This window comes from Montipora foliosa, chromosome 13 (assembly GCF_036669935.1).
Source record: "Montipora foliosa isolate CH-2021 chromosome 13, ASM3666993v2, whole genome shotgun sequence".
NCBI classification, from domain to species: domain Eukaryota; kingdom Metazoa; phylum Cnidaria; class Anthozoa; order Scleractinia; family Acroporidae; genus Montipora; species Montipora foliosa.
In genome coordinates, this window is record NC_090881.1 from 20,018,280 (window position 1) to 20,038,713 (window position 20,434).

Sequence of the window (20,434 nt, forward strand, 5' to 3'; positions counted from 1 at the left end):
ATTTAAAACCAGAAGATCACTCGCTTCTACCGCCGAATTAAATTGGCGCAAAAGCGAGACGCCTGAAGGTCACATTCACATTACTGCTGAGAAAATCAACAGTAAGAAACTAAAAACATTACTTTCGAGACCAACTATTTTCTTGGAAGAAAACGTATCACACAGCAGTATAGAGATTCAAATGTAAAGCCTCATAGGGCAAAAACCATTGCTAAATGAATACTACAGGAACCGCCTGAAAGAGGCGTCCATTCAAATATGTACTCAAGAGAGAAAAATTATGACAAAGGCAACAGAAACCAGACCACGTACAAGGGAGTCGTGTAGGCCTGTCAACCCTTTTTAACACTTTCAAAGTTTGCCCTTTGATTGACAGTTACGTATTGAAATTCCCAAGTTCGAAGCGAACTTACGAAATTTACAACGAACTTCGCAAATCGCCTGTCAAAAGTTTTGTGAAATGCACTGTAAATAAAGTCACAATTGGACCTTCCTTCTGCATGAATTTTTTTTCTTTACCTTCTTCTTTGCTTAAATTTGTTTTCTTAGCATTTTCCCTTGCATGAATTTTTTTTTTGTTTTTTTCCCAATCCCCCCCCCGCCCATCACTTTTCTAATGGTCCGTCCCTAACGTGTGGCCGTTGGTAAACCTTAAGTGTGAGGGACCGCGGGATCCCGCGGGATTGCGTCGACTTGCCTTGGGAACCAGGCCCACGGCCTCGTGCTGAGGCTAAGAAACGATGGACCCTGAGAATGATACGTAGCTTGCTACGGATTCTGGGTAATTATTTGGCAAAGCGAAGAAAGCATGGCGGAGTATTTGGCGTCCATCTTTGGCACAGAGAAAGACAAGTAAGATGAGCGTAACTCTGTACTTATTTCTTATCTGCTTGAAAAGTTTACTTCAACATTCAAAAATCATTTAGCCAGCTTGCAAGTTGCGAGCTCTTACACTTGTTTAATTAAAACCCTTTCACTCCTGTAAGGGCCAATGAGACTTTTCGATTTTACTCCGTCTAACGCCAGACGATTTTACTCGTCATGGGGAACCCCACAGGAGTGAAAGGGTTAAAAGCAAATCGAATATACGCAGAAATTTATGGTCAAATTATAATTACTTCTATCGAGAGACAGCTTACTCCATCTGGTACACGCATTCATCACGAGCAGATTAGACTACTGTAATGCTGTACTGTATGGCCTTCCCAAAGAACAAATAGCTAAGTTGCAACGGGTGCAAAATGCTGCCGCTAGAGTAATAATGGATGTTGGGAAGTATTCCCACATAACTCCGGTACTCTATGAGTTACACTGGCTACCAGTGCAAGCGCGCATTCAATTTAAGATTCTGCTATTAGCTTTCAAAGCCATTCATGGCCTCGCGCCTAGTTACATCAGCAATCTTTTATCTATTAAATGCAAGCCCTCGTATCATCTTAGATCCAACTCAGGCATTCTGTTGAAGCCACCAAGTGGGAAGATGCTTGTAACCTTGGGTGGGCGCACATTACAGGCAGCAGCACCGCATTTGTGGAATGAGCTCCCATCACAATTACGTACTATTCAATCTGTAGATGTTTTCAAGAAGTCAATTAAGTCATTCCTTTTTGAACAATTTTTCCTTGATTAGCAGTTAAATATATGAATGTTATATTGCCATTTAGACTTGTGATCATCTTTTTTAATTTTTAACTTATCATAAATATCCTAATTATTTTATTTGTTGATTTTATAGATCTTATTATGTAAAGCACTATTGATCTTGTAATTGTAAATAGCGCTATATAAGCAATAATTTATTATTATTATTATTATTATTATTATTATTAGTTAGCTTTTGCCCTTCATGAATCTTGCAAGATTTCTTGTTTTTGGAAACGATTTGGTTAAGCAAATGATTTTCATTGGGTAAAATTAGAGAATAGAACGTTTTGTGTTATGTGTTTACTTTTGAATGATCACTTTCACTGGAAACTGGGTCACATAATTTTCTTCTGTTTAGGGTTAATTGCTCTTTCTACTTTAAAATCGGTGCCTGTCGACATGGAGAGCGCTGCTCAAGACTTCATAATAAGCCCACATTCAGTCAGGTAACCATAATAGTTATTGCAAGGAATTGTAACATAATCATACTCATAAGCGTACTCTACTGCGATTAATGAATAGTTTTATTGTGTTACAGTGAATTTTTGTAAAATTATGCTGTGAACAACAATAGCCCTTTTCACGGTTAGTTTATCTCATTTGCATTTCAATGTAATCTAACGTGAATGCGAGGCAATTTTGGGTTAAAACTACAAAATTGCCCAAAATTGCCTCACATACAAAAGTCATGCTAGATTATATTGTAATGCAAATGAGAAAACCTAACCGTGAAAAGGGCTATTGCTTAGTAGTTTAAAGGGTTTCTGAGGTGCCTAGAGCTTTATTTGGCAAGCCTTTCTTCCTTTGTGCTTGTCTGATTGGTGACTTTTCTGTTTGTGGGTTTTAGACAATTTTGCTGCAAAACATGTATCAGAACCCACAGAGTGCAGCACAGGTTGCAGATGGGACAAGTAAGTTTTTCTGTGTTCTTTAATCTTTGTTGTAAACAAATCCTGTTGCCATATTTTACTTTGCCTTTATATCACTACTGCTGCTACTACTACCAGATCCATGACCACTGCCACTGCTAAATAGTTCTTGGAAGTTCAAGCGGCTTATGATGTCGTCATGCAGGGTTAATACTACTAATAATATTATTGTAATCTTATTTTAGACCTTTGGAACTAAAATTCTGTCAAAAGAACAGTTAACTAACTACCTTTAAAAGGTTAATTTTACAATGACTGCAAAATTCTTGCGGGCTCATTGGCCAATTATTATTGTCAATAAGCGGACAGACACATAAATTTATAATTTTTTGCATTTGAAAGAGTTTAATTTACGCAAAACTTTGTGAAATGTCGATGTGTCACTTTTTAACCAATAGTTAAAAGTTATGAATTTGGTCATGTCAGATTGAATAAAATGGAAGTTTATTACATTTTTGTCTCGCATTCTTCTCGTGTTTTGACTTAATTTTGACCCCTCTGTCTTTTTGCTATTGTAAAAATACAAATTGATGTCAGTTTTTCATGCGTCTGTCCTGTTATTGACAATGAATGTCATCATAACATTGTCGAAATAGCTGTGGATCCACCCAGCTATAACATCGTGGATCCACGGCTACATGTACTTTGACAATGTTATGACCAAATTCTTGATTGATAACAGGACAGACGCATGGGAGGCAAGTGCTCTCACCAATGTGCCACCCCTGCTCCCCTACTGACAGTATACATGTACAGAGTGCCAATTTTTGAATGATCAATTCCAAGTGAATTTTGAACACAGTGTATGCAGTTTTTCTTTTGGACAGAGAAACAGAGAACATTAAAAGTTACACAATTAAATCAGCCTTCAGCTCACATGGCCTTATTTTGTTCTTTTAATCTTGAACTTTTCATTCTTTTGCACTCATTCGAGAAACAGCAATGTCTACAGCAATCGTCATATCCTTGAGCTGTGCTAGTAATAATACACATGTAGTAATCATTGTGATCATAAAAATTATTATTAATCTGAACACACATGCTCTATTTATTTGGGAGACTAAAATTTGAATCCAGTCCCATGAAATTAATGCAGATCAAATCGTGACTTGGTTTTTAATTTTGAAGGTAGCGCCATTTCTGATGTAGAAGCTCAGGAACATTATGACAAGTTTTTTGAGGTTTGTGCACGTACATGTTAAAATATTTATCTGTTTAACGTAATGATAGTTTACTGCAAAAACGTAAACTTGAAAAATGATTTACTGTTTTATTTTTTGTATAGGATGTATTCCTGGAGCTGGAAGAAAAGGTGAGAAACATCAGAATTTGATGGGACAAGTACATTTACATGAAAGAAATAGGAAAGGAATGTGGGTGAACTCCACTATTTCAAACTCCATGTTGTCTGTGAAGTCAAATTCCCTTAGATTTGCGACAAACATACCACTTATAGTTTTCAGCTATTTACAATAATATTATGTACTGTTGTTTAACAATAATAATTGCTGTACGCATGTACGCATCATCAACTTAGTTTTTTTTTTTTTCACTTAATGTGGTTTGTATGCAATGTCCCCTTGTCGTTGATCTTTGAACCCATTGACTCCCAGGGGTTCCCCATTGACATTGGCCAGTTTAGGCCGGTTTGGACGTCAAAAGGTTAACAGACTGTAAGATGGTTTCTTACTGGCCTCTTCAGCTGGAGTGTGTATGGGAAAACATTTGCAAATTAGAAGAACATTTTTAGTTTAGCAATTAATGCAGCCCTCTTTAGCAACAATGTAGCTTATGGTAAGGAGGTACATGTTGTCAATTGTACAAGATCTAGGGAGCATACTTTACATGCAAGTCATTGCCCTCTACAGCTGTACATGTAGGTTGAGGATGGACCTCCTTATCGTCTCCTTCAAATGAAATGTTGTTTATAATGTTGTAAAAGATTTTTCTACTTTACATTTCTGTTGTGTTACGTGTATTGCAGTATGGAGAAATTGAGGAGATGAATGTGTGTGACAATCTTGGTGACCACCTGGTTGGCAATGTGTATGTTAAGTTCCGCTATGAAGAAGATGCAGAAAAGGCTGTTAAAGACCTTGATAATCGCTGGTACAATGGTAAGGAACTTTTTTGCATTGATGTTGTTATGGCGTTGACACAACAAAATGTTACAGTTCTTATTCAACAAAATAACTTTGAACTGTGTCTCCTGTCATGTCGAACGCTGAAAGACACCTATACAGATCTATGCCATTCAACAAGTGGAACATTGTTAAGTGAAAAGACAGACAAGTTTGTTGACACTGTAGCATTCAGCCCACATGATAAACAATGCTACATTGGCATAGGAGGTTACATTCCTACTGGCCTCAAGACAGTGCTTGAATTAAAGAAATCCATGTTGCCCCTGTTTCAAAATCTGGGCAACCAAACCTATAGATTATTTGGTTGCCCTGATAAATCCTTGGTTGCTCATTGGGAAAACCGCTTTAATTAAAGTGCATGCTGTGATAAAGCAATCACATTGTGATCGAGTTTGAATATCCCCTACGTAGCTCTTTTGTGTGCGTCTGTGGCTTTTTTGCGGAACTCTGGGTTTAAGTTTTGGCATTTTCAAAACTGCCATCCTTGACCTACATGTTTGTGTTATTGTGTCTTGCATTTTCCTATTTAACGATGTCTTGTAAAAGCTACAGATTTTTAAAACACAGGAAGTGCTCAGCTATGGCAAAATAGTAATTATTATTAACTTCACAGTACTATTTGACATTGACATTAGAAACCTGACAAATGCATGTAAATCAGGTGTTGCTCATAATAAATCAATTTTCTATTTTTGGCTTCCTCTGGCAAGCGAGCTTTTTATTTTACCAAAGACTGATGTTTCAAACAACTGGACAGCCGCCAATTTTGAGCACTGTGAAGAGGCTAGCCCTTTTTTTACAGTGCACATTGTACATGCACCTGGGCAAGAACATGCTTTTCAGCTTTCAGTAGCCCTACATTGGTTTTGTTGGATTTACTTGAGGATAAAGAATTTCTACTTTTCTGTCCAAACTCCCTTGTGACAAATTATGATGCATCCAAATATAATCACTGAGCAAACATGTGGTCTACTAATTAGCGAGGAGGCAGCTAATCAAATCTGTTTAAAGCAGATCATTTCACAGGATGTTGAGAGGACAAAACCGGTGTACTGTACCTGAAACCCTGCCTGAGAAAAGTAGAGAACTCCACCCACCATAATTCATTTTTATCATTATTGAAATAATTCTTTCCATAGGCCAGCCAATTTATGCTGAACTATCTCCAGTGACAGATTTCAGGTAATGAATAGCTCAGTGTTGATCTCCCCCTTCTGTTGGTGTCCATTGTTTGGCAGAGTTATAGTGGATCCAGGAGAAGCATTGAGCTTGAACTTGCTCTCTGAAATCGGTCTCCATTTGACAAAAATTAACTCAGCTATGTAAGCACTAAAACAACAACTTTTCTTTTCTACTTTTACATACTGTCACAAGAACAACAACAATTCTTGCTTATAAAAGTGTACAGCAAAGTGCACATGCTACGGTAAGCCAACGTAGCAGATGGTTCATATTCTACATCACAGCCTCCTTAACTACATCTTTAGCTTTTGGTGTGATTTGTTCACAAAACTATAGCAGAAATATCTTGTTGACTGTTGCTTTCTTGGGCCATACTGTAAATTTTTTTCCTGTTCAATTTATTTTGCTTCACCTTCAGTTTATCAACTGAACTGGGAAAAAAGTACTGTTCTGTTACTTACAGTAACAGAAAACCAGGGTGAACACAAAGACACACTATAAAAACCATGATACCGTAGGCATATTCACATGATTTGTCAATCAACTGTGGACTCACACAGAGCTCTGTTATAATTTGTGCATCAATAAAGCCCCTTACCATCCCTAATGGAAATATGTCCATAGCATCATTGTTATCATATAGATGGATACAGAATTCTCTTCAAGTGTTGAAAAATATTTCTCAAGGGAGCACAGCGAACGAGTGAAATATTTTTCAACACGAGAAGAGAAATTTTCGTATCTCCAAGCGGCCATGTAACATTTTATTTATTATATAAACACCAATGAAACACTAAATCATTCACAAAAGGCATCGAAATGTGCAATTTTCAAATGTTACCATAGCAACAGTGATCTTTTCACATGTGAAAATAACATGTTATCTTCATGTGTGAAGATGTCATTTTTTCGCGCAAAAGCTCACTTGGTACATGTCATCTGGAAACATAAGGAATTGTAGTTGAGAGGATGCCACAACAATGGTTTGTTCATGTAACCTTGCAAACAAATGTAAGGAGTAGCTATGGTTGTTAGGACTGTTGTTTCAGTTCCTCAAAGGGATGTACAATGTACAACAAAAAATAATTATAATTTAATGAGTTAAAACCAAAGGTCATTATTTTGAAGACTAAAATAAATTTTATTTTTCTCTTGTTTTTAGAGAAGCATGTTGTAGACAGTATGAAATGGGGTAAGTTAAAAAATTGTTATTTATTGTTATGATCTCATGGTAAAGGAGTTCCACATTACAAAACAAATTTTGATCTTAGAACTGGTGGTTAACTGAAGTTTTTTCCTGAATCTCCAAAATAATACGACATAACTTCTGCAACACTATTTATCTTTTATTCTTTTTAACAGAAATTCTCTTGTTTACAATCAGAACTAAAATCTTGCTAATTCTTGCCAAGAGAGGCCTTGGACGTGTATAATAATGATTTTGATGGCATCAATAATGCCACAAAACAGAATAATGGCTCTGTGCCCATTTGAAATTATTTTGTATCCATATCTTTATTGCATATCCAACACCATCAGTTGTTTTTGGATCTAGTAAAGTAAATTTTATTGTGAATTTTTTGACAAAATCTTGTTTGCTTGCTTGTTTTTTGGATCTCTCGGTATTTCCAGGAACTAGGAACTAAATCAAATCATTTAAGAGGTAGTAATACTCGATTGCCAGTGTGCCAAGTAATCCATTGTGGTCTCGAATCAAACGAACTTAGTGGAATTTCGTCCCCACGAACGTACTTCATAATTAATAGGTAGGTTAAGCATGCGATGTTATTGAGCCACAGACAGACACCAGAAGTTACCTAACGTCTTGCATGCCGTGGTCTCCCAGATTTCTAAACTAATTGCCTCTAATTGTGAGAAGATACTTAGCAATAGAAATGTGGTAGCATCAAGGCAAGTGATTAGTGAGTATACATGTGTATGTAATCGCGTGAGCGTGAGAGCAATAATTATTAAGGATTAATTTCACGCGTATTTCAAAATACAAGTGAAATTGACCCTTAATTGCACGAGACACATTGCGATTGCATGTTTATCACATAAAGGGCAAAATTATTGAGGGAAGCCTGTTCATTGCTGCTACAAATGACAACCAACTCGCTCCCATTCAGTTAGAGTGATTCAATAAATCGTTGCTGTCAACAGAACAGCACTTAAAATGTATTTTATATGTGGACAAGTGAGTAGTTTAATCTGGAAGAAGATTCTCTTGTAACTTGCTTGCTCTGGATAAGCAACTGTTAAAAATCAGGATCAAGTAATCATGCCTCTTGATTACCAAAAGTGCTTTTGTGATTAAGGAAAAATGCCCTCCGTCTCAGCCAATCAGCATTCAGTAATTTTGCCCCGTATGTGATAACTCCTAATAATGTAGCCTACAGCCTGTAACTTTGTATTGAATTAACTACTCCTTACACATTATCAAAGTTTGTGGAGCCTCTCTGATTTGTTGATCCCCTCTGTTACGCAGTGAATGCACCCGAGGAGGTTTTTGTAACTTCATGCATCTGCGACCCATCTCCCGGGACAGCCGGTAAGCCCGACTGCTTTACTCATCTTAACCAATTTGAAATCTAGTCTTCTTGTGTATTCCTAGAGAATGTACTCGTGGTGGGTTTTGTAACTTCATGCACATGCGGCCCATTTCAAGAGAACTGCGGTGAGTTTGTTCGGCTTCATGTTAGGGCTAGAACGATACTCCACTAGTGCTTCGGTGGACCGCGATATTTCCTCCGACGATACGAATTTCTGTGTTAGTACAAGATAGCGCGATGTGAGGATAGAAGTGATACATCGTCAAATTGGTTAACTCACTGTCTTGCCAAAGTTCTGTATTTGCCATAAAACTGGCAAATACATTTGCCATAAAAATTACAAAACTGTAGGAGTCTTTCTCATGACGTCACTGCAGTAAGGTTGAGGTCGCCAAGAAAACGACGGATATGTTAATGTTTCCGACTAATCCAACGAGAATTGAACGCAAATTGTACCAAGATAAATGAGATTTGACCGATCGGGCTTATGTATTCCTGAGGGAAGCGGAAGTCATCTTCGTTTTACCTTGAAGATGACTTCCGCCAAGGGAAGTTGAAGACGACTTCCGCTTGGGATTTCGAAAGGTCAGTCACAAACCCACACTCCTTCCCAGACTACACTCACCTGGATGATCGGTCTTTTAAAGGACAAAGGAAGATGTTATTCAAACAAACACAATAAGTCTTTCATAATCCTAACTGACAGTCGGCAGACTAGTTGGCCATTTTACAAGCGCAGACTAGAAGCTAAACAGAGACTACCTAAATTGTAGAGCACCTTCAGCTAGTGGTGAGAGCACGTCTTGAAACTTGGAACTCCGGATTGCTCCTAAACCACTTAACTGCGCTAGCGACCATTCGAGGTTAAGAGACATTTTAATTCTTATGCAAACACTGTATTTTCAAAATAACTGATTTAACGCTGAAGAGGTCTATCCTTGCACAAGGTAGCGAGGAATGTATAAATGCTGCGCAGATTCTTGAAATTAGTTCAAGTTATCGCTGAAGTATCGTTTCTGAACCGTATTGAAGCCTTTGTATCGTATGGTGACAAGAGGTATCGTTGTAGCCCTACTTCATGCAGGGATGGGGTGGTATGTGATCTTGCAAAGCCAAGAAAGGAGAGAACCGCAATGTGTTAATCGCCGTAAGGAATTGCAAATATTACTTCATGTAAAATGCAAGGAAGTATCGCAAGGGGTTTTAGTCAGGTGGGTGGCATTCAATGTTGACCACTTTTTCACCCTGTAATTTCGATGAACCGATGATTGACGCAGCCCTGTTCTGTTTTGGAGTAGGGTTCTCGTTCGTGGTTTCTTTGGTATGCCTTTCTGTCCGTCGTTATTAAAGTCAGTCCTCGGAAGCGTTCTTATACAGTAGCTACGTCCTTTCTCGACCATTCAGGGTCCGTTTTTTTAAACAACTAACGACATCACGTGTATTTGCAACTACACACATTGTGTGGAATATCAGATCAGCTGTCTTCAATTCAGCACCCTGGGTGATTGGTTCAAAAGTGATGTCACAGTCGGTTTTGGCAAAACTATCTGTTGTAACTTGCGTGCACGCAGGTTTCCGTGCTTAGCGAAGCCTGCTCAGCGGCCACACCCCTTAGAAATACAACTCTAGCGGACACTCTTGCACTTGCTCAAATATCGCAGTCAAAGCTGGCTATATGTAGCGCCGGCCGCATGTAGTTCCGTTGTTGCATTGGGATTGGCACATTTGATTGTTTGTATCTCTTGATTGGCCCAAGGGTTTAATTGGTTTGGTAAATCGGATCACACCACATAAAATTACAGCAGATCAAATGTAACGGTGGTTTTTGGTGGGAGGGAACAAGCCGGAGGAGCTGGAGAAAAACCCCTCGCAGCAGAGCAGCCCTTATGCGTGATGACGTCTGACTAGCTAATTTCACCACGAAGCTTCGATTTAAAAAATCAAACTTGTAAATTTTAGCATGAGTTGAATCCCAAAGGAACAGACTTGTTAAGAAAACCCACGTGCGAACATTATTTTATGTCCAGATGATGTAAACAATTTTATGCAAACGAGGCTTGGCGGTGAATTTTTTAGCATATGACGTCATCATACATAAGGCCTGTTGAGAACCGCAGATGACGTTTAATCATCCGGGACAACCCTAACAACCTATTGACAACCCCGGGGACCAACCCTGCTTCCCTGAGCCCACCCTGCTCCCCCTAATCAACCGAAAACTACTTTAATGTTTCAATAAATTCCTTCTATAGGCGCGAGTTGTACGGGCGCAATCGCCGCAAGAGAAGGTTTGTATATTTCTTCTGGTTTGATTTTTATTACGAGCTATTGACACTGGTAACTATTTCTGTGCAATTTAATCCGCGTTTTGCGCAGTATTTCATGCGCAGCCAAAGATACAGGGACTTGAAACCGACTCAGGCAAAGACGAGATTGTGGCGATCTCCATCTTGACGATGTGAAAACACGCGACAGCTGGAAAATCACAGTTGTTAATCCCCACTCGGGTCGCATTCAAAACTCGCCGAGAATCGCTTGTGGCCCTTCTGCAGAAACTCTCGGTTAAATGTGTTTCCTGGTTAAGAGGAAGCACAAATTTAGGAATAAAGGGGTGAGAGGTCAGTACAGGCGAATTGAACTAAAATTTCGGAGGTACTGGTAGTTGTTCCGTGGAAGCCAACGTTTCCCTTCTGGCACAAATACCTTTAAGACACCAGTTTTATTCTTTAGCGTATGCAAGATTTTTTAATTAATTTCAGAGGGGCTGGTGGAGCCGGTGCAGCGGGTGCGAAAGAACCATCTCCACGGTTTGTACTATAGTCGAGATCAACGCTTTTGTTATGTGAAAAACAGTGCTTCATTGACATTTTTTTTTCTGTAAGACAAACGAAAACTACTGTATGTGTCAGAAACTCGAAGGAAGTAGTTTGGACACGCGAAAGTTGAAAAGGCGTGCGGGGGAAAGCGCAAATAAAATGCTTGCATCGCTGATACGTCTTGCAGAATAAATCAGCTTCTCCTACCTTCAAAATCGTTCATAACAGTCAATCAAAAACGAAGTTTAGAAACACTACATTTGAAGACACTGGCTTTCAAATAATGAGAAACAAGTAGTTATTATACCACGTCTTGCATTCAATTTCCCTACTAGCAGAGTGTTCATTTCAACTCCCTCTGATGCAACCGGCCGCTGTCTACGATCATGCAACAAGCAAATTAGCTTTCATACTCGGGGCTTCATAAGTTTTTTCAAACTTACCCAAGTAGAGTCGATCACCTGCAAACGGGTACCGAATGCAAGGTGACACCGCTCATGTGCGTGACATTTTATATTTTTTGGCTTGGCAAAGCGTGACCATACGAGTGAAATTTTCCGTTCCTTGGTATTAAAACATCAACAAAAAAAGAGATTCTTCTAGCTGGGACGAGGTCATAAGAGTGCAAGGTCGACGTAAAATGAAACTTGATAAAGAAACGCCAAGAAGTAGCGTCTAACATTTCAAAGTGATGAAAGGAAAAAAGTCGGTGCAAAATAAAAATTGTTTGATCAAGTTCGAAATAACTGCTTCTAAAATAGGCGAATTTCGAATTGTGCAGCAACAAAAGAACAGAGTCGAGGCTCAGGGGAATAATTAGCATTTTATTTTGTTCAAAACAAACGAAAATGCAATTATTCTCCTGAACCTCGACTCTGTTCTTTTGTTGTTGCACAATTCGAAACTCTCCTATTTCCCTCTCCGTGAACGGACCGTACTCTCGACCCCTTTCCCTTTTCCCTTTTCCTCCACTGTAACACGACAGCTGTCCTCTCTTGATGTGTCGACTGTTTGTTTTGGAAGGGAGAGGGGGAGTGATCCCTGGTAGTTCTTGCTGGTTTCTAACTCTTTCTAATGTTGATACACGCATTATTTGACAAAATGTAGAGGCCCTCAAGTTGCCGATGATGCTTGGCAAGTAAAAAGCCTTGGCAACATTGAGATACATTCTTGGCATTTCTTGTATACACTCCTCTCATTTATTGCAGTGTTTATGGCGTTCCAGTCTTCTTTTTGCCCTTGAGTGGGTCAAAAACACAATTTCCAATAATGACTTCAGTTAAATTTAAGGCTCATAAAATGTTTTGAAAATTCTTGAAATTTAAGTATTCTTAAAAAAATGTCTTTCCTCAGGTCTGCTTCCAACTCTCCTCCGTACACTCGCCGTTCTCGCTCCAGGTCACCACCTCCTCGACGTCGTTCCCGTTCCCCTCCCCGCCGAGACAGGTCACGCTCTCCTCCCCGCCGTGACAGATCGCCGCGTGAAAGAAGAGGCCGGCACTGAACGGATGGCAGCCGTCAATCAGCGATTTTCATATAACCCGCAATGCATCTTTTTCCCCACAAAATTTTTCATAAACTGTTTTTCAACCATTCCCAAGTGCATTTTAAAACAATAAGTTTATGCAAAATTTTGTGGGGAAACCAAAATGCATTGCGCGTTATATGAAAGCCGACGATTGTATTGTGTATTGAAAACCATGCAGAGTGTGCTTCTTTTGCTCTTTTTAAAACAAACATTAGAGTGTCTTTGTTTCGAGTTTTTCGAGAAAGGATGAATCTTAAGTAACTGTTATACTGATCAAGAGCTTTTTTCCTGGACTGCAAGTGATGAGTTGCACGCCCACATTATAATTAACACCATGAAGTGTCCCTTGAAGTCTAAGCGTCAACTGCATATTGACGAGGAGTAGGAGGAATAGGATTAACGTAGGCGTTCGGCTTTGTATTTTTAAGTCGGGTTTCTTGACCTTTTTATTTTCACTTAAATTGTTGAGTCAGACACACTGGGAAGTATACACTTCGTGAAACTTCGTGAAACTTACCAAGTTTGGTCGGCATGTTTCTCAGTCTTCGCAATCCTTTACATAACATTGGGAGGTAAAAGTAGCTGTCTTCGTTGTTTATTTATTCGTCGGATAGCTTGAGTTTGGGGGAACATCTATCGAAACCGATTGTAGTGGAATGAGGTAATGATAACACTTTCACGTTTTTAAGTTTACCTAACCTCAAGCAACTTTTTCTACGTCGACAAAGTGCCTTTCTCCTTGAGATGTCACTTCAAATAGGCCTCACAGTTCACGACAAGTTGACGTAACTGACTGTCATTTGCACCATCTTCGACCAAGTCTGAGACATGCGTTCGGAAATGACGTCACTATGTGGTTAAACTGTTTGTGCTGCCATCTAAAGACAATACCCATTTCGCTCTCGTCACGTGTTTTCTGAGTTAAATGGAGAATTTTCAGGAATAAAATAGAAAAGTATGTTTTCAATTGGTGACTACGTTTATCTTAAAAGAGCATTTAACATTTGAGACTAAGATCCTCCACAGACACGTACGAGGCAAGTTGTTATCGACGACTGTTTATGTTAGAAAATGCGTTTTATTTTTACAAGCACAAGGATCGAAATTTTTTGTTTTCTTGTGCTTGCGTCGCTAAGGGCCTATCCAAACGGGAAGTGTTTGGCGACTAAACAACATCAAACGTTGTTTGGTGAACAAGCATTTCACCGTTTGGCCACCTTGTTTGGTGCTGTTTGATCGTGTTTGAGAAAATATGAAGGCCATGAAACATTCAATCAAACAACTTTTAAAAGCCGTTCTTTTGTTCTCGTGTTTGATGGGCGAAGTTTCGTTCATTTGGACAGCTGTATCAAACATTTTTGGCGCGCGCATGCGTACCACGCTTGCTTAGCCTTAGCCTCTTGTATCCACGTGTGTTTTACGTATTTCTGACCCATAGTCCTTTGGTTTTGGAGTGTGATCTGAGTTACATCAAACATGTTTAATCGTTTGGCCACTCACTTCAACATCAGCGTGTTTGGTCACCAAACATTGTTTGATGTTGTTGAACCGCCAAACATTTCCCGTTTGTCCCGGTCCTATTGAAAACCAGGTTTCCTTTTATACACCGTGTCATTCCAAAGTGGCCGCCTTATTAGTATTCTTTTGTTTGATTGCCATCACCGCAAATTGGCCCCTTTTGGCCTCGTTCAAGGTTAAATGTTCTCTTGAATTTTAGGGTGCGCTCGATTGACCGTATTCCGGAATAGAAGATACAAATCCTTCGTTTTTATGGAGATTCACATTAAAATTGTCAAACACCTGCTTAAATCATCACTCCGCGTATTCTTATTCCGGAATAGGGTCAATCGAACGCACCCTTACATTTGAAAGCGAGGCCAAAGGGCCAATTTGCAATCAAACAAAAGAATACTAAAATGGCGGCCATTTTGGGACAAGAGGCTACGGGTAGCCAACACTTTGTTCGAAGGAATTTTTACCCAATAATTTTTTTTATGTTAAAATATCTTGCTTAATAGCCAGTTCAATTCCGTAGTCCGAAGTATAAAATCCACATTCCGTGACCCAACCATATGGTTATGTGCGGTCGTAGAATAGCTGTTCACATTTAAAACTGTTGTTAACGGCTTTGACTCCAATCAAAACCAGTAAGCAGATGCTTTACAAGTTTCTACGATGGTATTTTAAAATGCTTAATTTTTTCTAACAATACCAGGAGAATTATGAAATTATATAATTAGCCCGGTAAGGTATGTTACCGAGTGGTACAATGACCGGATGTTGCATTGCGTGCGACGAAAACACAAAAACTCGTTTCCGGTCACGCGCAAATTGTGCGCATATTTCCCAGTCACTCTGGCGCGTAGCCCTCCGTGGTTTAGTGGCTTTGAATTATTACCGAGTCATTCTCGTCCTTAGCGTTGGCTTTTCCCGTTGACAACCACAGTCCGTTATTTGCGGACGTTGCCAGGGTCCGTGTTCTTGGTGCTGACCAAAAGAAAAGCGGACTCTGGGGACGAGACTGATACCGAGTTCGAATCCGACTTTGGATGCTTTCTACGAGACAAAGAAATCTTACGCATTAGCAGCCGCAGCGCGAGCCCCCCACCCAAAAAAACAAACAGTTATTTTAAAAAGGCCAACGTCTAAAAACGGAGTCGAATCTTGGACCTGCTTCCACGAGTCCTACATACCTCAATTGTTTAAACATCCGAACTGGTAATCGGCGGGTCGTGAGTTTAGGAGCACCCGGGATTTTTTCCGAGTGTCCCGGAATCGCCATCGGAGAAAATTGGCGTTTACTTAGAGTTAAATAAAACACAGCAGCAGAAGACACAGTCGACGTAAAACAATCTTTGCGTCTTCCAATGGTTTTGAAGTTCAAAGCTTTCGGTAAAGTGGCCGCCTAAGGCCAAGGAAAAATGGAACGTTTTCCTTTTTACGGGGGGAGATGCTACGGGAGCTTCTTTCTTTGGCCGTGGTCTCACTTCCCCCGAAAAAGAACGCCTGGTCACAGATTACTTAAAAATAAAGTATTCAACGGATCCCCTCGAGGACAGTTCCAGTCGGTAAATAAGTGACCACTGTATTTCTTTTATAAAACGTTTATTAATATGTTTTACTGTGAAGACTCCCCTTGCCTATATATTTATTTGGTATACTTTTAAATCCGAGGAACTCACTGTCCATTACAATAATCAAGAATATACTTTATATGTCTAGTTCAGGGTCTGCTAATGAGAGAGGTGTTTTGTTGACAAGACTGCAAACCGTCGTTATTTCTCACTTTCTCCTTTAATGTTTGAACGTCCGAAACATTAAGTGAATCCACATATGAGGTTCACAAACACTCCCCTTTTTCACAACAGAGATCTTTTCTGGAACGCGAAAGAAATTCGACTTTTTTGCAGTCTACAGCTTCAACGATTTCCGTAAGTACCAAGACAAAAACAAGGCATACTATTACGAAATAATTCATAAAAGTTAGTTGTCGACAATACTGAAAACTGTTTTTACAAAATTGATGATGACCTATATATATAAAAAATAACGTATGCTGTTTAAACCACAATTTAAGTAAAATAGTTTATCAACGCTAAATGGGCCTTAAACAATTATAATAGTTTGCTATTAAGTATCGAAGAAAAATTCTCTGAAGTATCGAAACCCCCGGGTCCATCCCGTTTACGTGAAAACCTGAGCGGCAAAAGTGACCACGTGACCATGTTTTTCCCGCCATTTTCTACGTTCGCCGGCTGCCGCTTGCCGTTTCTACGTGAAAGTAGGTATTTTCGCGTTTGCCGTATGCGTGAAGTTTCTTCTTCTACATAAGTTGTTTGCTGGAAAACCATTTTCAGGTATGCCAAAGGAGGAAAATAAGGTGTCATGGTTATAGATAATCGTAACTAACTCTTTGCCGCACTTTTCTCCATGAACTCACATTGACTCTCTGTTGACCGACAAAACAGCTTCATCGAAGCTCTCGAAATTTGAAGGGGAAGGGTTTTCATTTTATAGAGCGTCTTTTTTCTACAAACAATGTTTAAAAAGATTGCGAGTTTTGTTTTTGCTTGTAAGTAACTATAAACTAAATACTCGAGTTGCCGTGGGTCACGCGAAGCTAACGTCTCAACCTTCTCTCTATTTCACGTGAAACGTGAAACGGCAAACGTCGCTGACGTGGACGTGATGCTAAATCTCTGTTATGGTATGTTCAGCAACCTGAAGTTGAGCTTGTTGTGATACAAGCCGAGTGGCAACAAGCTGGTATTTACACAAGAAAACCGATTTGGTATGTATCAAAACAAGGTTCACTTCAGTTTGGCTTCTATTCGGATACCTGGTCACTGGGCAAGCAACTGGAAGACGGCCTATATCGCGGTGGCCAATTTCGCGCCAATTTTTATCCAATCAGAGCCAAAAGAAAATCTGAATCAATTAACCATTTCACAGTTAAGTGCTCAGCTACCTAGCCTTCTGATAAAGGCTTGGGTCCAGTTGTTTAAAAGACAAACATTTGCTTCGGTCAAAAACACGGCGGCAGATTATTGGAATGACCAAGAAAACACAATGTGAAATGACCTATGGAAAGTACATTCTACAAGGGCACTCCAATATAACAACTCTAGAACCAATTATAACTTCAGCTGCAAGCATTAACAACACTGATCTCTGATTAATATTATATTTGAGAAAGACACATATATACATGATAATGATCTCTGATTGATAACTATTTACAGCGTTGGGCTTAAAAACGAACATTTAAGGAGGCTAAAACCAGTACTGTTTAGATGGGTTCATTCTATACAACCGGTTCACGTAATGGCAACGTTGCGGCACCGTATAAAACACCAATAATTGCTTAAAGCTACCAAAATAACACAAAGAGTTCTCAAAATACAACCTATATTTCGACTTCAGCGCTCATGTCTCAAAACCAAACTCGGTCACAACCAATTTCCGCGCGGCTACTACCTTCACAAGTGAAAATTATAAAGGTGGCTCCAAATCCGTCCCAGAAAATTTGTTTTCACTTGGCAGAGGCTTTAGCCTGCTAACTAATTTCCAGAAATAAAAATTGTGAGGCCTTTTTTTAAACTGGTTTGAGGCACCATACGCCAATCTCCTAATGGCCAATGCGAGTTTCTGTCCCTTCTTCTTTGTCTATTTTCTTGATTTAACGCAATTTAAGGGTTTTTTGTCTGCCCAGGATTGTCACTAAAATCTAAATTACCTCATATTGCGAGAGGCAACCCGAACAACAAAGAATGGGAACGACAACACACTATGGCAATGAAGTGAGGCTTTTTTACGCAATTTTCCGCATAATTGAATTTTTTAATCTATATCCGATGACTCTTAAGGTTCGTATGGGCCGATTTACACGGTACGAATTTTGTCGCGTGCGACAACGACTTACGACAGGCCCACGACATAATTTAAGATTGCTGTGTACGTCAGAAAAAATGTCGTAGCATTTTAGAACATGTTTTAAAACGCTGCGACAAAAATCGTACTGTGTAAATCGGCCCTATAAATGCTCTCAGCTTCAAGCAGCCCAGGCTCAGAGTGAGCACTGAGCCTGAGCTGCCTACGCACACGGTCAGACAAAAATATATTACCGTTTATCGAAAAGAGCCAGGACGGTATTTACTTTTCAAAGTTATGCTCTGGTTTAATTTTTTGGTGGATAAATGTAAAATATAAACTTTGATAACCGTTAACTTGTCAATTACGATGTGTATCTTCTGATAGCCTGCAGAATCTAAAGGAGAAATAATAAATAAATCAAGAGCTGCAAATAGAGGAGAACGCAAAAACAGTGACAATTGTAGGTGTAGGTGCTCGGCTTTGGGGTTGACCTCAGTCTCGACCCCAGAGCTCTTCTCTTGACTAAGAAAGAGAAGAGCTCTGGGGAACCCTGAAACAAAGGTCGTGTTCTATTGGGATCAACCGTTTTTAGTTGGTTGAGTTGGTAGGGTTTGTTCGTGTTCTATTCATGGGAAAAAACCGTTTTCGGTTGATTTGGTTGATCAACTTTTTCAACCGGCATCAAACTAAGGTTGAAACGGTTGAAAAAGCATTGGCAGCAACCGCTGTCGTTTACGCGGGCCATTTAAAGTCGGCCGCGGGCTCCTGCCGTGTTGCTTTCAGGCCTCAACTTGTCAACGCTGAGAAGTCTGGTAATAACAGGAACCCATGACCTGGAGCCTACAGCTCCCATACTGCCTTTGTAACGGCATTTTTACAGACCGATCTATTTTTAGACTATCTTTTCTGGAAAAAACAAGGCAGTTCCGGTTCGGTGACCCTATGACGTCAGCTTAATTTCTCGTAATTAGTCATCGGGCTCCTGTGGGAGTCTCATTAGCGGGAAATTCAATCTAAAAATAAATCGTTCTGTGAAAACGCCGCGACACGAACACAGAAGAGTTGTAGGCTCCGGGTCATGGGTTCCTGGTAATAACTATTCCTAGGAGCTACCGTGTTTCAACCGAAAACGGTTGGAAAAGTGTTCTATTGGGAAACCTCAAGTGCTTCAACCTTAACCGGTTGCGGTTGAAACGGTTGATCCCAATAGAACACGACCAAAGTGTCTTCTCATTGGTTTTCGTGAAGAATAATCAAAAGCGTCTCTAATTGGTGCATTCATGTTAGCACAAGGAGTGAGCAGGCACCGTAAGGTTCAAATAGCCATTATTTGGCTATAACAACCCTACGGCGCATGTCCTTCTACATAGAGTTTCCCAGAGCCTTGGGTCGACCCGAGGCTCTGGTGACGAGAATGGGGTTGACCTGAGCTTGAATATCTTTTAAGAATAGAATTCTAAGTTTTTATGGGCAACATGGCTATCAAACATTCAAAAATAATAGACCAGACAAGAGAAAGATAAAGAAGGGGTATATTGTTCAGAGGAGTTAGGGTTTTTGTTATAAACGCCCATCATAAAGAGTCGTCAAATTGGCATTTGTTAAAGCGTCTTTATAAGCCAGATATAACAATATAATTCTTAGTGCCCTTTTCTGGATTCTTTCTACTTGGTCTGAAAGATACACAGGAAAGAAAGTATGCAACGGGGTTACAACTGACAAGCATATTTTAGTACAGATCTTACACAAGCACAATAGACTTAAATCACGCAGAATGATCGTCCGGCAACACCGGCGTGCTTAAGTTGCTTGAGGAGATAAAGCCGTTGATATAGTTCTAATGTGGTGTTCTCGATATCATCGTTCCACCTCAGATTATCTCTTAAGCGGTCAGCGGTCAGGAAAGATGGCCGCGTATTTTCGTAGCTCCGTGGAACTTAATGGCTAGTTATATTTTTGTTTATCTGTATATATGTGTGTGTGTTTTATTCTTTTGTATCCACTTAATTAATTAGGTAATTTTTATATGTTTCCAACTGTTAGGGCAAGGTATTAGTTTAACTATTTTTGCCCTTTTCTCATTAAGTCTTCATTATACTTCTCTGTAAACCTGTTTATGTTTGAGAGAATAAACCGTCTGTCTGTCTGATTATCTCTTATGAAACGCCAAGACCTCTATTCAACTTCGAATTGCCTGTCATTTGCTTCGAAGGGATTGATGACCGCACTAACTTCCGGTGGCCGTCCGTGGCTCTAAAACGTCAAG

General features: G+C 39.6%; 2 protein-coding genes across 5 annotated transcripts in view; one reads left to right on the top strand and one right to left on the bottom strand.

The window, feature by feature from the left end:
- Window positions 1-731: 731 nt before the first annotated feature.
- On the top strand, window positions 732-13,762 carry LOC137982696 (splicing factor U2AF 26 kDa subunit-like). Of its 2 annotated transcripts, none has more exons than XM_068829831.1 (12): window positions 732-852; window positions 2,003-2,090; window positions 2,492-2,555; window positions 3,702-3,754; window positions 3,859-3,885; window positions 4,558-4,690; window positions 5,857-5,899; window positions 7,062-7,091; window positions 8,388-8,450; window positions 10,704-10,739; window positions 11,211-11,258; window positions 12,621-13,762. In XM_068829831.1, the coding sequence occupies exons 1-12, from the start codon at window positions 809-811 to the stop codon at window positions 12,769-12,771; spliced, it is 780 nt and encodes a 259-aa protein (XP_068685932.1). In that variant the 5' UTR covers window positions 732-808; the 3' UTR covers window positions 12,772-13,762. The 2 variants fall into 2 exon arrangements, with proteins under 2 accessions (XP_068685932.1, XP_068685931.1); XM_068829830.1 differs by lacking the exon at window positions 8,388-8,450 and adding an exon at window positions 8,514-8,576.
- A 4,332-nt stretch (window positions 13,763-18,094) lies between these two features.
- LOC137982475 (phosphatidylinositol 3,4,5-trisphosphate 5-phosphatase 2-like) overlaps window positions 18,095-20,434 on the bottom strand; it is a 59,337-nt gene continuing 56,997 nt past the window's right edge. For all 3 annotated transcript variants that reach the window (XM_068829569.1, XM_068829571.1, XM_068829570.1), the window contains one exon: window positions 18,095-18,562. In XM_068829569.1, coding sequence (XP_068685670.1) covers window positions 18,530-18,562 — 33 coding nt within the window. In that variant the 3' untranslated portion in view covers window positions 18,095-18,529. The remainder of the gene's footprint in view (window positions 18,563-20,434) is intronic.

Bases quoted from the DNA above. Each gene is read 5' to 3' on its own strand.
- LOC137982696 (XM_068829831.1), top strand. From the start codon at position 809: ATGGCGGAGTATTTGGCGTCCATCTTTGGCACAGAGAAAGACAA. The intron at 8,451-10,703 runs GTAAGCCCGACT...TTCCTTCTATAG, and splicing joins CCCATCTCCCGGGACAGCCG to GCGCGAGTTGTACGGGCGCA. The intron at 10,740-11,210 runs GTTTGTATATTT...AATTAATTTCAG, and splicing joins CGCAATCGCCGCAAGAGAAG to AGGGGCTGGTGGAGCCGGTG.